This window comes from Metarhizium robertsii, assembly GCF_000187425.2.
Source record: "Metarhizium robertsii ARSEF 23 chromosome Unknown MAA_Scf_1, whole genome shotgun sequence".
Taxonomy (NCBI): Eukaryota; Fungi; Ascomycota; class Sordariomycetes; order Hypocreales; family Clavicipitaceae; genus Metarhizium; species Metarhizium robertsii.
In genome coordinates, this window is record NW_011942149.1 from 3461233 (window position 1) to 3476201 (window position 14969).

General features: G+C 52.9%; 4 protein-coding genes across 4 annotated transcripts; all 4 read right to left on the bottom strand.

Annotated features, from left to right (window-relative positions):
• Window positions 1-1352: 1352 nt before the first annotated feature.
• Window positions 1353-4331, bottom strand: MAA_02453 (arrestin domain-containing protein; the record flags this gene model as incomplete). Its single annotated transcript, XM_007820451.1, has 1 exon — window positions 1353-4331. One exon carries the CDS (start codon window positions 4329-4331, stop codon window positions 1353-1355), a length of 2979 nt encoding a protein of 992 aa, XP_007818642.1.
• Window positions 4332-9744: 5413 nt separating this feature from the next.
• MAA_02452 (alcohol dehydrogenase) lies at window positions 9745-10405 on the bottom strand (the record flags this gene model as incomplete). The annotated part of the gene is made up of 2 exons (XM_007820450.2): window positions 9745-10253; window positions 10306-10405. 2 exons carry the CDS (start codon window positions 10403-10405, stop codon window positions 9745-9747), a joined length of 609 nt encoding a protein of 202 aa, XP_007818641.2.
• Window positions 10406-11146: 741 nt separating this feature from the next.
• On the bottom strand, window positions 11147-13348 carry MAA_02451 (elongation factor Tu GTP binding domain-containing protein; the record flags this gene model as incomplete). The annotated part of the gene is made up of 5 exons (XM_007820449.1): window positions 11147-11484; window positions 11556-12353; window positions 12431-12619; window positions 12697-13234; window positions 13295-13348. The coding sequence occupies 5 exons, from the start codon at window positions 13346-13348 to the stop codon at window positions 11147-11149; spliced, it is 1917 nt and encodes a 638-aa protein (XP_007818640.1).
• Window positions 13349-14126: 778 nt separating this feature from the next.
• On the bottom strand, window positions 14127-14509 carry MAA_02450 (Like-Sm ribonucleoprotein (LSM)-related domain protein; the record flags this gene model as incomplete). The annotated part of the gene is made up of 3 exons (XM_007820448.2): window positions 14127-14167; window positions 14219-14330; window positions 14387-14509. The coding sequence occupies 3 exons, from the start codon at window positions 14507-14509 to the stop codon at window positions 14127-14129; spliced, it is 276 nt and encodes a 91-aa protein (XP_007818639.2).
• Between the last annotated feature and the right edge of the window lie 460 nt (window positions 14510-14969).

Here is a 14969-nt window from a genome sequence, read left to right on the forward strand (position 1 = left end):
GGGGGGGGGGAGAGGGGGGAGAGCAAACCAATCGACAAACTGATCCAATCCACCAGCTACTTGGCTCCTTCTCAAAAGCAAGAAACATATTGAATCTTCAAGCTCTACTTGTCCCCGCGCCCCGAAGCTCAGCTTTTTCACAATAATGCACATCTCACTTCCCCATCAGCCAACGCTCGTGCATATATGCATGTGCACAAAATATACTAGACACTAACTTAAGTAGTATTCAACCAGACTCTTCCCAAGACAAGCAAGCAAGGACATGCCTCCCTCGCCATCTCTCCACAATGTCCTCGTTATTAGCCTAGCGCGTCTAAGGCTCCCGTGCGGAGTTGCCAAAAGACGGTAAATAAATCAAGTCCATGTCCTCGCCACGTTTTAGGCCTCACCGCCCAACTCTCACCATCTCGGCCAAGGTTTCCCTGGCTCCATGCCAGTTCTGGGCATCAATTACTCTTGCACCGCAGCAGCTCCTGCGACCCCCCCTTCCATGTATATACCTGGCCTTCTCACATGAGGTCCGCCGTCCGTCCGGCAGGCAAACAAGCAGCGGGGCCAGAATGAGTCTCGATTGTCATTTCTGTCAGAAAGTCCGTGGGTAATCAATCATGCTTTAGCTTCTATCAAGAAGTTTACTTGGCGTGCTGGAATCTGCAGAGACACCCGCAACTTACGAGACCGTGGAATGGCCGACGGCTTTGTCTGCCCGTCCAACGAGATGAGCTGTTTGGTTGGGTCATCTCTACTTGGCATTTTCTTCTTCTTCCCCGTTTTCAATCCGTGACATTCTTTAGCTAGCTGCCTTCGTTGGGCATGGCCATGTTCGACTTGGCTGACAGCATTGAACTGGCTTGGCTTGTGCAGGTAAACAGAGTCACCGCGACGGATTCATGCTGGAGAGGAGCCTGGCGTCTAAAGACATCTCTCTGCCTCTCTTACTTCCCACATCTTTGCACGTGGCTCATCTTACAAGCCATGTTTTCAAGCGCGGCCCATAGCAAAATGTCGCTCACAGGTATTTATTTAAATGTCTCACTATGTGCAGCCTCTTCGTACATATTCACATAATCATGTCTATCTGACTCGTCCAATATCATCATCAGCCTTTACATCGGCTGGGTATGAACTCCACAAATCCACATGCTAATAGCTTTTCCCAACGCCTCCCTTTCCTCGTTTCCGGTCCAGGTCCAGTATCAAGGCAAAAAACGCCGTTTGTCGTCCCAATGCGTTCACAGTTCCTCAATTTTAATTGTAGTACCGATCGATAGGAAAGTGTATGGCCTAGTCTCGTCCCAGTACATCAACGTCGTATCATCCTTTCATACTCTTTTCTTCGTACTTCTCTTTCAGTTAACGGCATTAGCTTCATTGTTTATACCAGGCCGGGTTGGCAAGTCCCCAAGTTGCAAGTTGACCGGAGGCCGCGAAATTTCAAAACTTCGGCTGGGCATCCGACTTCCCGGGGTTCTAGGGTGTGCCACGTTGACTCGCCCGGTCCGATCTAATATCCTCGTAGGCAACTCGTCAGAATCATCCGATCCAGAGTCGTTGTCATCTTCATTCCCGTAGCCTGCGTTGGCAAGACGAGTAAAGTAATCAGCCAAACCATCCACGCTCGGGGTTCCCACCACAGCATCATATTGAGGAGGTGGTGTCATAACAGGAGCATTTGCTGCCCCTTGAACTTCGTTGACGAGAAGCGGTGGCGGCGCTGTATCGTCGTCAAACGCGGGTGGATTGAAGCTGGGCACGCGTAACAAGTGAATTGGCCGCGGCTCGCCTTGAATGCCCAAATCATCCACCGACCGCAGGGGACTACTGATGCTGGACATGGGGCTCATTGCTGAGTGCGCAAGATGAGCAGCTTGGGGCGGCAGCGGGAAACCGTCATTGCTCAACTCCGTTCCAGGCAACGTGCCGGTGGATGAGTTTTGCGAGCCTTCGCACGGCAATGAGGCCGAGTCGGGGCAGCCACATACTGACTGATGAGGTGTTTGATTGTTGTTGGGGCCAGCGTATGCTGGCAGGTTCGTGTTAGCCTGCGTTGCCCGGCAATTGAGCACTGTGAAGGGCGAGTCGATGCTGATTTCAAAATGTCGGCGTTTCTTCCCTGATGGGTCCTCGGGGTCTATGCGGCTGATTCTCAGAACGATCTTGATCCAGTGATAGACGTTGACATTTTTCCAGCTACAGTCTGGATTGAGCCTGAGATCCTTGTTCTTCGCCATCATTTGGCATGTTGGAAGCTGAACGTTTGCCTCTATCTCTGTAGACCCCCACATGTGCTCCAAGCCAAGGTCAAGATCACCGAGCAAGTTGTTCGTCGGTTCGGGGAGCGGTTCAGCAGCCCTGCCGCGTCTTTGCGCTTCCCGTGCGCGCCTCAAATTCGCAATATCTCTGGCCTGGCGGCGTTGTTCGGGCTGAAGCTCGCCACCGCGAACGGTGGTGAGATCTGACGTGGCCCAGTTGGCATCAAGTGGTTTACCTGCTGTCTTCTCGAGGAGGAGAATCTTGCGTCCCGGATCCTTTCTCGTGACGCGTTTATCATTTGTCCAGTACTCAATTGACTCCGTCACGTATACCTTCAACTTGTGCAATTGCACCTTGGCAAGTGGCGTGAGCTTGAAAGCAATCGGGATCTTTGAGCCGATAGGGAAGCTCTTCCCAGAAATGACGATGTCATAATGAAGTTGGTCTTCCCATTGTCTTGATATGGAAATTGGTTCGGTTGTCTCCAGAGACATTTGATCTGGCAGTCGCACAATGGAAACTTCCTTGGTGCCATGCAAGTTGGGCTTGAATGCACCGGCGCGATCCACACTCGCATGGAGCTCCCATTTTACTGAGCCATATTGCAACTTGGTTGTCTCTAACTGGTGGTGATCAATAGGGAGCTCAAAGGTATAGTTATAAGTGCCTGGATAGAACACCTTGAAGCCCTTGACTTGAGTTGCCGTGGCCACTCCGTTCTCGCTCTTGCCAAAGCTGCGTGACTGCGTATTCTGCAATGAAAGTCTCTTAAGCTCCTTGGCAGTCAAGCCATTTCGTGAGGATGACGAGAGCAGAAGGCTGACTGGACGATGGGGTGCCTGGGGTACGGCAAGGTTTGTGCTACTTGAGTTTGCTGAACTGGACTTCAACTTGTATGTGCACTGGTTGCCGTATTCACCCTCCCAGCCGTCGTGCATGGCATTGAAAAATGTCAAGACCTGCGTCCTCAAGCTTTCCTCCTCACAGACGTCCTGCTTCAGGGGAGGGATGCCCTCAGGCCACTCGGTGCGGGCACGCCCCAGGAGCTTGAGCTGGATTGCCTTGATCTTGACATTCTTGGTCACGTTCAGTTGCAACTTTCCACGTAAGAGGGCGGTGCCAGTCTGGCCATCGCGGTGCACATGGCCGTCGTGATCAAAGCCGGTGAGGAAGATGTTGCGCTCAGCCAGGAGTATTGAGCAGGAGACGCCGCTACCACTGGCAACAGGCTTGGGGACCTCGGTCACGAGTGATGTGACGGCAGACTTTGCGGAGCGGACAGACATGAGGCTATTCCGGTGACTTGCAATGTTGTATGCAGCCGGAGGATTACTGCTGGCTACAGCCATTTCGTCCGAAGGGTGTGGGTGGGATGGCCGATGAGGCGAGAGGCCTGGGGGAGACAGTTGGTGGGGCTGCTGTGGAATCTGGGCTGCCGAGTCTTGACGGGCGTCGTCATAGGCCGGGGACGCCAGCACCCCTGCCGATGCCGATAGTGTCGTCGCGGGGACAGCGGAGTGTGTCTGTACCTGCGCCCGCCCTGGTGCTGGTGTCGCTTGTGTCGGTGGTTGTTGGCGTGGTTGCGAGGCCTCGGTGTTGTTTGGTGACCGTCCTGAAATCGACGCAATGAGTTTTCCTAGAGCGGGTCTAAAAATTTGCGACGACGAGGATGTCGACGAGCCGTTTCTCTTGTGATGGAATATCTTGCTGCTGCGGCGGTTGCTGTTAATGCTGCTGCTCTGGCCAATGCCGGGGTATGTGGCGCCGGAAAACGCCAACGGCACTTCCGAGTCGGGGTTCGATCTTGGTGGTCTTTCGCCGCGGCTCCTTTGCGATCTTTCCCTATTGGCTTTTGCGTCGGGACGCAATTCGCGGGGCACGTATCCAGATGGATAAGTGACGACGTGTATAGCGTGCGGTCTCGATCGTCTAGGGCTGATGAGCGGTGTAGGGAAGCAGTCTGTTGATGGCGAACGGCGGTCGATGTGGGCCTCGGGGCGGTAGAAGATGCCAGTGTTGTTGGTGGCCAGCCAAGGGCCTGAGCGTTGTCGACGTTGCTGCCGCGAAGCTGTCATTGTGATGTGTTAACAGTTTGCTCTGAATGTTCTTGTTGCAATGTCTCCCCAGAGCGGTGCGGTTATGCTGCTGCTGCTGCTGCTGCAACGCAAACACGGCGCTAGCCGAGGCTCAGTGAAGCTCTGCGAGCGCTCTTGCAAGCCGTGTTATTGCAGCGATACGGTGAATTGATGAGCATGAATCAAATGGGGAGGGGGTGTTTAGGAGGGAAAAGAGAAACTAAAAAAAAAAAAAAAAACAATGGGATGAGCCAAGGAGGACATAGATTGATTTTGACGATTTCTTGCTACAGAACGGGTCTAGAAAACGGCCGAAACGGCACTGGCCGTCATTTCTTGACCGGATGGGGCAAGGGTTGACTCGGTGGACTTGGTTATAGTACGGAGTACGTGGTCGAATTTGGTGTTGATGGGGTGGGCTGTTCATGCAGTCGACGCCAGTGCCCAAGACCCGAGACTTGAGTCGTGAAACTCAAGACACAAGCTTGGGCGCATCAAGCCCAAGTGGAAAGTAAAATTAGACGGGTGGAGAGCCTTGGAACTGCCAGGCACCAGGTCGATCCCTCTTCCCAGAGGCGACGACAAGGTGCAACCCGTCGTCAGAATGGTGTCCAGTGCCGCCAAATTAACAAACGAGGGCCACGAAGCATGGGGAGGTCATAGAGGGGTGGTGAGTGAGGCGCGAGACGTTGCTCAGACGAAACACCAAAGACAGATGGGAGATGGCATGTGTCGAGCAATGGCTTCAATGTTCAACGTTGCAAGCTCACGCCCTATGGCTCGTCGTCTCTCTGCTGCAACCAGCTGGGTCTGAGGTGTACCTTTGAACCTTGGGGGATCTCAAATGCCACGAGGCGCATCAAACGTGACCAAACTTAAAACAAGAGGGGAAATGTATTCCCAGATATGGCGACGATGCAACAACAATTCGGATGAGAGAAAATGGCCACGGCGGGAGAGACAGAGTTTTGGCGGTTTTATGGCTTAAAGGCAGCACAAAAGGCTCGATGCTCGAGTCGTGCGCCGTTGAGAATGAGTGTATAGTTATGCACTCTTGCGTGTGCATGTGTGCATGTGTGCATGTGCGTGGAACTGAGACGAGACTGTCGCAGCCAAGCCTGACAGAGATTGGGGGATAGACCCCGAGGCATCTGCTAGAGCAGATCTAATAAAAATGAGGGCCCGCGGCGACTAGGCAGCTCGGTCAACCGTTCGCCGTTCAGATATGTACAGTACAGCAAACAACACCAAAGCCCAAGGCCAGAGAGAGAGAGAAAGGCCAAAGTCGTTGTAATCAAGAACGCCGGGAGATGTGAGGCCAGCCAAGGGGGCTCCTTGAGTTCGGCTCCAAAGGCAAAATGGCAAGATTGGAATTGAGTTGCAGGGGCAGCGGGAGGACCACAAAAAGAGAAGGAAAAAAGGACAAAAAAAAGCTTTCAAGCTTTGGAGCTCTGAATCAATGAATTTAGTACTCACAATTTTGGTTTCCTCTGGCTAGTCCGGAGGGAAATGTCCCTAGATTCTTCCTAGCTGGACGCCGTAGCTGACGGCAGGTGCGATGCAAGAGACGACGGCAGGGAAGGGACGACCGTGATGAGGGTGACAAGAACCTGGTAGGACCGGAGGACTTGCGACGCTAGCCCGTCACTCCAAACTCAACACGTTGAGTGTCGTGTCGTGTTGATGCTGCCACGAAAGGCTGCGAACGAATGCGGAACGCAAAGCGGCGGAGACGTTGCTGCACGGCTGGCTTTGAACGTTTGAGCGACCCGGCAGGACGAGAACAAAGACACAAAAAAGTAAAAATAAACCGGTTCGTGTGCCCTCGTTGCCGTCAATAGCAAATACTAGCAAGGCGAGCGAGAGGGACAGTGTTGCAACTACGTCAACGACGCACACATGAGCACGCTCTCCTCCGACCACGACCTGCGCTGACAGGGGATGCAGGACTAGCCGAGCCTGGAGAAGCAACAGGGATTGAAACTGGAGTCAGATGCAGTCAGCCATGCTTGCTCAGCATTGCAGCGCCTTGTAATTTGTCAATTCGGTCTGCCGATTCCATGGGACCCCCGGCTCCCATCTGTCATCTTAATGGCTTGCGGCCAACGCTCCGCAAATGCCGGCGACGTGGACAGACTTCTGGCCGGTATCCCACGGGTGGACAAGATGCCGATGGAATCTCTCTGGGAGCCCAACTAATGAAAGGACCACGCCTGTCGGCACGAGGCCCCCCATCACACGGAAATTGGCACAATGCCACTGGGATTTGATACCAAAACAACCAAGCAACCGTCGTTGTGTGATTCGGGACTGGGATCACCTGAGGGCAATGCAGGCCGGGCTGCCACTCACCTAGGCTCTCTATTTTCGCTTGGGTAGGATGCGCCACTGTAGACTTGGCTGCTGGGTTCTGGCGCCACGAGAGGCACAGAGTTTCCCTAGCACAATATCCGACTCGATTATAACGTTGGACCAACCGCCATGTGAGAGCTATCTATGAAGACGGAATGTACAATGTCTGTTTCGGAGATACAAAGACCGAACGGGGTAGGTGGAATCGAAAATGAAAAATCGAATGAGTCTGGTATAGGTGGCTTGTTTGTTCTCAAACGGCGTTCAACTACCGTCCACACAGATGTTACAAGACGGGTCGGCAACCAACCCAAGGTGTCAGGCATGGGCTACTGCACCAGATAATATACTATTTCTTTTCCTGGCTGTCAAGACACCACCCTCGGCCCCGGTTACGTAGTTGATGCTATTTGGCACAGGCCGTCACCCTAGCAGCACCAGCCTATGGACCCCAAACTCGCAAGTTGCTAAACAAAGAAAGCGAGCAAAAGCTAACTCGGGTAGTGAGAAAAATCCCCGCGGGAACTAGCCCTACACTCCGATCGAACTGCGATCCGACTGCTATCCGAGAGATGCTGCGTACATACTCGGGACTCCCTGCCATCAGTGAATATTACAAAATAAGCGGGTCGTGAACAGCTCGTCTCCGCCCGTTGCCGTTATTTCCACGGGCGTCGACAAACTTTGCTTCCTCGCCGTGAGGCTTGCCGTTCTGTCCCGTCCCCGGGAGAAGGTTGTGAGGCTTTGGTGGCGCTGACGCCAGTCAGAAGGACCCATGATACCGTGGAGCGTCCGAGGAACGCCGTGGCGGCCGATGGAATATTCCGTTCACAGTCGAGAGCGTGTTGTTACGCAGCGGCAGTTGTGCGTTTGCGCCTGCATTGCATGGAAGGCGGGCCAACGTCAGCTGCAAACAATGAGAGTTCCCAAGTGGCTAGGGAAGCGATAATTTACTCTAGGGGTCATTATTGATTCGTCATTCACACCGATCCCCTCGACTAGACTACTGGATACGACTCGACAATCCGCATTGTTGACAAAACACATTCCAGACTTCAGCAACCTTCTTTTTGGGCTCGTCATAACGCCTGTCCGTTAGCCCTGGTGACGCCGACCCCCCACCAGCGCCAGCATGGGACACAGCAAAGGCGACGTCAGTCGTGACTTGATACTCCGTACGGAGTACGGAGTAGCCCAGTCTTGGATGTTCACGTCAGGAGTCTCGGCCGGTGTGCCCCCAACGCTGCGGCAGGCTGGTAGTAGTAGTTGGGCAGACGCCGAGCAGAAATTTTGGGACGGGTGGAGTCGCTTTACGCGAGTTTGAGCTTGGCTCACTTGGCTTCAATGTGCGGCTTAGCCTTGTTATTTCTGCTTAGAGAGGTATTAGATGTTGCTTTGTATGCAAAGGCCTGCTCACAATGCACTCGTGGCAGGGCAATAGCGAAGGTCAAGGAATGAATTCGTTTACTCTTTGAAAATCAAGACATCCCGAATCTCGAGGGTTCGGATATCCCTTGGACAGACAGCCAGTGTGAACTCCGACCCTTCCGCCACCATCCAAATGCCACCCGTCCGTGCCTCTCATCCCTCACGGGCTTGATGATACGACTTCAGCATGCCGAGCTTTGTCCTGTCACGTCACCTGATGCCGCCGGGCCATGGCGCCGTGATATCCGAAAGAGCCGAGTTGCATGGGGAGGAGTTGTTCCCCGAATCGCAAATCGCAAGACCCTTTCTTTTGAGACCCCGGACTGTCTGCCGCAAGGGTCCGGTGCCATGCCATTGTGCAGAACATTTCCTTGTCTGAGACAAGCAGCGAAGGGTTGCAGTGCCCTAAAGCTGTCTTGGGTGCGTCGTCAGCAAACCCCAGACAGCGGTACTCGTGGCGAACAACGGGCAGGCTAAGAAGACTACAATGTTGTATTTGCTGTGTGGCTATTCTCATTGCATTGCTCGCAATGCCGCTTCACCCCGACAAGCCCTGCAAAGGTGGCCAATATGACACACCTTCCTCTTGCATCACACTATAACGTTACTCCTGGTCACTTGTTTGCTTGTACCCTTGAAATTCGACTTTCCAAGGCATAAAAGCATTCGTCCCGCATGACAAGCCTGGGCCACTCGCATTTAAAGTGCTGTTGACGCGCATAGCAGTAAAATGCAATGCCTGGATGATATCCCTGGACAATACGTCATTACTAGTCGCGGTCCCGTTGCCCCATCATCAGTCTGCGACCGCCAAATTTCACCTCCATCAACATATATCCCGGCATAATTTGGTGCAAGTGGATAATGCGCGAAAACCACTTGAGTTGCAGTCGTGGGCGAAGCCAGACGCCACCAACGAATTCTCCGAGCCAGCCGTACCTCATCGTGAAACAGATATTAAGGTTAATTGCCCCTATGATGTAAATGCTGTCACGGAGATTATGTAAGTTTATCGCGCAAAGGCCAAGGAACTCAGAAAACACGTCGTAGATCGACGACTGGGGATAAATAGCCTTCCACAATTGTGCTCCACAGCCGAAGAGGAGAACTTTCACAAACATCTTTTGTCAGGCCAATACTCGAACCGTCGTGAACTGTGGAATGTTGGCTAGAAGCCTGGAAGTCTCGCATCACGCCAACGAAGTGTCTGGGTTCAAATAGCAAAAGCATACCATGGGGCACATTGTCTAGGTAGCGAGTCATTAAAGATCGTATTGACATATTTTCTCGGAAATGCAGCCCGTTGACTCGTCCCCCAAGAAGCTAGTTATCCTGCAACAGCCGTGAGACAGTCACACAGGACCTCGGAAGCAAAACTACAATCAGACGTCATATAGTGGGAGGCAAAAAGAATTTGACCCAAAAGCGCACCGACATATCGCACGCCAGGCCGGTATATTGCAACATGTCGTATACTTGGAGATGGCTGTAATAGGTTGTCATGGGGTGTTTCCCGTATAGATGGTAACAAGGTCAAGGAATGCATTACAAGTGTTCAATACTCGATGACATGGCATCCGTTCAAGTCGTCCTCAACAACCCGCAAGCAACAACCGCAATAAGCAAAAGATGGTCACTGCGGCCCAATAACCACCAACTCTGAAGCACCGGCCTCCAATCCCTTGTCCGGCGCCTCCTCCATCCTCTCCAACGGATAAAAAGCAATAACCTCCAAACCAGCCGCCTTTCCAAGCTTCAGGGCCCCCGGCTGCGCCATCTTAATGAGGGCTCTGACATGTTCCCTCTCGTACATCCAAGATGCACGAAGCGCCAAGTCCTTGAACACCATGAAGCCATGGGGAACGGGCAGCGCGGCATCGCCACGCCCACCAGTGATACAGACTCGGCCGTACCGCCGGAGGGGAAGAATCGCCTGGCCCAGGGACTCCGAATCCGTCGCGCCAGGGGAGGCTGAAATCCACAACAGCGTCCACGGGGGCCGTGGGCGGCAGTAGCCGCAGCCAGATTGCCCGTCTTGCCGGCCACGACGGTCCTCAGACCGGGATAGATGCCCTGAGCGGAGGAGCTCCAGGGCCGTCGTGTCCGGCCCGGAGGCGGCAACTCGGCCCACGCCGTAGCCGCCTGGGGTGTTTGGGTACGGTTGCTTCATTCAATGTTGGGTGGCCGCCGGCACCGGCAGTGCCCTTGATGAGTGCCTTGGCGGCGTTGTGCACCATGGCGTGGAGGACTTGGGTGGTGATGCTGCCCGGTCCGTGAAGCACAATGGCCTTCATGGTTGGCGGGAGCTTTGTTTCTGTGCAAGTCATGATGGCGATGGATTAGTCCTTGTCGGATAATGCGAGGGGACAGGACGGCGATGCATGGGCGGGAACTGGACTCGTTTTTGTAAGGCAATGGTCTCTTCGGACCCGAGTTAGGGGTCAGTCTCGGTTTAAACTACGATACAGTCTGCCTTGGTTGCAGATCAAGGCATTTGGAAAGTAGAGTTTCTCATCCCATACGTTTGATGGCGTCTCTCACGCATGTCATTCCCAACAACCAATCATGGCAGAGAATATACACGAAAACAGGCAGGCGCCTGTCCCGGCTGTCTTACAAGTCATCTCCGGAATCCGCCAGTCAAGTTTCAACCATCAGCACCATCCGAGAGCCGTGCTGTATATTCCGGCGTGGAGGTCCAGAAATAGGAGGACCTTGTCTTAGGCTTCACGCCGTTGTAGATGTAACAGTGCCGCATCTGCTCCTTTGCATATATTACGATTAAATCAGAAATAGGGGAGGCAAAACTACAAACAAGAATGAGGAGTAGACCTGTACAAAGAACATTTGAGAAAGAAGGAAGATGAAGAGGGGGAAAAAAACAATCGCTCTATGGATTCCGGTAGCACAACAAAGCAGAAACGTCTCCAAAATCCCATGCAGGAAAGCACAGAGATTGTGATGATATCGTGAAAGATGGCCCACTGCCCTCGCCACACTGTCTGGGAGAAAGACCCAGCGTCGTACAATTTCTTCTATGCACTGACCCGAACTTGCTGTCCCGCGTGAGGCTTGTCTTGATCCTTCTGGTCGTCCCCATTCGCAGACTTTTCCATCAACGGGTGGTTGGGGTCATAGCCAACGGCCTTGACAATGCCCAGGCCTTTAGTACGGCCCTCACGGAAGAGCAGTCGGTCGCCTGGCGCAAGGTACTCGGGCCGCTGGACGAATTGGAACGCCACCGTCGCTCTGTCCCCTGTCCGTATCAACTCCCTATCAATATCGATGATGGCGCAAGTTTGGGAGACTGGCCCGACGTGAAGCATCGCCTGGTACTTCTTCTTGATAGTGGTGGCATGGGATAGAATCAATACTGTTTTGTAGGCAGGTTTTAGTACTCGTGTCTAAACACACGTCCTTGTCCGAAACAGCGTCATTTCTTACCTTCTGCGACGAATTCTCGGTGAACCTTGGGGTTAGGCTCGCCTTCCACCTTGGGAAGCACGACCATGCCCTTGCGCACGTCTTTGCGCTTTACCTTCTTCAGTGCGAACGAGGCAGACTGGCCGGCAACAGCGGCGGGAACACGTATTCTCTTGCGCTCAATCGATCGAATAGCTGTAGGGGTGAACTGTCCCAGGGAGTCAGGCCCAATCAGGACATTGTCTCCCTCGTGAACAACGCCAGACTTGACGATTCCAGAAACGACTGTCCCTGTGAATGGCACCGAGAATGTGTCGTTGACATGAAACTCAAATGGCGCATCCGTATTGTATCTCCCGTGGTGGGGGAGAATATTCAGAAAAGTCCGGACCAAGCCCAAGTTCTCCCCAGTCACGTTGGAAACTTGGAACACGGGACATATTCTCTGGCTGACAAATTGTGTGGCTGTGTTGATACACTCCTCGCGGTTCTTGATAAATGTTGGGACCTTGCGGGCTCCCGGGCTTCTCATGATCTTGGTGATTTGGGTAATGGTCTCCTGCAGAATATTTGGAGGACAAATGTCAATCTTGGTAACCACGACCATGACGGGCACGTTGAGAGCGAGAGCGATTCCCAGGTGTTCCTTGCTCATGCCAACCAGCCCATTGTTCGCGGCAACCATGAGCAGGCAGTAGTTAGGGCTGCTGGAAAGCAGCCCAAAGACTGTTGTTCTCAGGTATTTCTCATGGCCAGCCAAATCGCTAAAGGTAATTACCTTGGCACTTCGCTTGCCAATGTCCTCCCATGATAGTTTTCCTATATCCGGAGTTGTTAATAAAAATAAACTATAGCCAGAGGCCAGAGACCACAAAAGGCAAAAAGCCGGCACTTACGTCCAGGGGTATCAGACGTGATTACTTTCCCCACGCTATCAAAGCCCATAATCTCCATTCCGACGGAACTGGTTCGACCACTTTCGATTTCGTGCTTGTGGCGGAACAGATTCACACGTGCCTTGCCTCTTCCATCATCCAAGTCACCCTTTACCAGCACCCCAAGCATGGAGCTCTTTCCAGCATCAACTTGAGTGACCAAAACCAGTCAGCTCCCTGCGCAATCCCCACGCCTACTATGTATAATATTGGGGAGGCCGACTTACCATTACCGACAACGGCAATTCTAGTCTCAATAACATCTTCAACATTAGTGGGAACTCTCCGTATAAGAATCTTGCCGTTGCATCCACCTCCCTTGTCAGGCTTATTGGCGGTGCTCTCTGCCTCGAGTTCGCCACCGACGTTCTTGGTCAGAAGCAGTTCACAGTCGGCCCCGGCAGCCTTTGCCACAGCCACCAGTCTCTTGTACGCGGTGTTCCAGTCATCCGTGGTCAGGTTCATGGAGTCTCCGTTGTTTTCGTAGCCCAGCTCGAAAACGGTCTCGCCCATCCCCTCCTCGATACGCTCGGCAATGACATCATGGAGCTTCTCAAATGTGTGGTCATCCGTCCCGAGCACAAGGTCTCTCAGGGGTATCCTCGGTGCAGTGTCTGCCAAGTCAAGATTATCAAATAGTTCATCCAATTCCTCGTGGTGCTCCGCGTCATTGGCACTGGACGTGGCGACAACGTTGGTCCGTCTTGACGCAGGGAAGCGCAGGTTCTGCTGCTGCTCCACGTATTCGGCAAAGTCGCTCAAGGCCTTGAATTCTCGTGAGACCAGCGTCGATAATGACTCAATGCTTTGCTACGTAGAACTTACAGACTCGCCCTTGCGCTTTTCATGCGCTAGTGCTTTTGTGTTCTTGTTGGACATGGCTATTCGCCAGACGACAGGACCGTGCAGGGTTACACCAATATTCGAGGTATCATTGGACTCTCTTGCAAAGGGGAGGGGAAGAGAAAGAAGGAGCACGCAATAGGTCCTTGGGGATTTTCTTGGATATATGTAATGTGTGAGTATACCAGCCTTGGGTTACTGCGCCACGGCTTCGGCCAGTTGACTCTTTGGTTGCTGCAAGGAGTCATAGATGGACTAGGTTGCGATGGAGTACCTCGTTACGGGTCGGCGGGTCGCGGGGCGAATAAGTTGCCTCCCGAAACCTGATGTTATCGATAAGGATCGAGCAAGGGTGATCAGCCCACCAGATAAGGACTAGTATTTCACAACACGATCCCCAATCGGATATGTGCATTTATGCGTTGCATTTATGCAGTGGTAATGTTTGAAGGCGAGGGCTTTGGACAGCGGTAGCTGAAGCTTATAACATTTTTTTTCTTTCTTTCTTCTTATTAATCCTTCTATATTTCAAGCCATCTGCCATGTCAGCCGGGCCAGTCAGACAAGATTCGCAAGTCTTCCAAAAGCTAATCATCACGAGGTTCTGAAGCTATGGACCGTCATTTAGATAAATGCCCCTAGACGCTTCGATGCAGCTCAGCGACTGCATGCTAGCTCTGCTAGTTCAACACGACTCCTCTTTGATGGCCTGTGTATATTATAGATCTGATGAGAGGTTGCAAGGAGATGTCAACTCATGAATCCAGTAGTCCACGTCTTCTCTCTTTGCGTCCACCACCCGTCGTCATCCGCATCAGAAAGGGACCTGCGGTGATATTAAAACAACACTGTCGCCTTTGCTTTCCTGTTAGCACAAGCGTCGGCTGCCACAGCGCCACGACATACCTCGGACAAAAAGCATTTCTGATTTGCGGTTGATTGTCTCCTCGTCTTCGTCGACAGCATAAATTGTCTCTTCAACGTCGCCGAGAACCAAGTTGCAATGGCTGTCGTAGGCCTGCAGCTTGTCAGTCACCCCTTACCCTCACATGATTGACTTTTGAAATGCCTCACATGGAGCTTGCCCTTGAGCTCACGGTCACCTCTGAGCTTCACAAAGACCACCTCATTCAGCAGGAGCCGGACGAGGTCGAGGGGCTCCGAGACATGGCCGGTATCGTCGCCAGTGTCGGCCATTTTGAGCGAAAATCGACGTGTAGCCTATTTGCCTTTGAGATGAGAGTGTATACCAGGCGTCAGGCTGCCAAAGCTGCGCGCGTCGAGTTGAATGCTTTTGAGTCGATGAGAAGCGAGGCGCCCAATGATTTCTGCCTTGAGCGGTGGGGTGGAAAGGCGAAGGGTCGACGTCTGGTGGAAAATCCTCGGGCCTGGTGCTTGGCATGTCCATCCAGAGCGGCACAGGCCAGACTGCAGTGGACTTGCCTTGCAGTTGACGTCTGTGCTGGCACCTGGGGCCTCCTAGAGCAATTGAGTCTGGTGCACTTTCATGCTCCAATCAGGAGATCCTTGGGCGCGGTGGATCTGAACATTGAACCCTCACAGATCGACATCGAGAACCCCGGGTTTTGCCCCGTCCTTCTCGACTCGTCCTTCTCCATGCTGCCCGCACGCGCCAGAGCCCTCGTTTGTCTGCAGT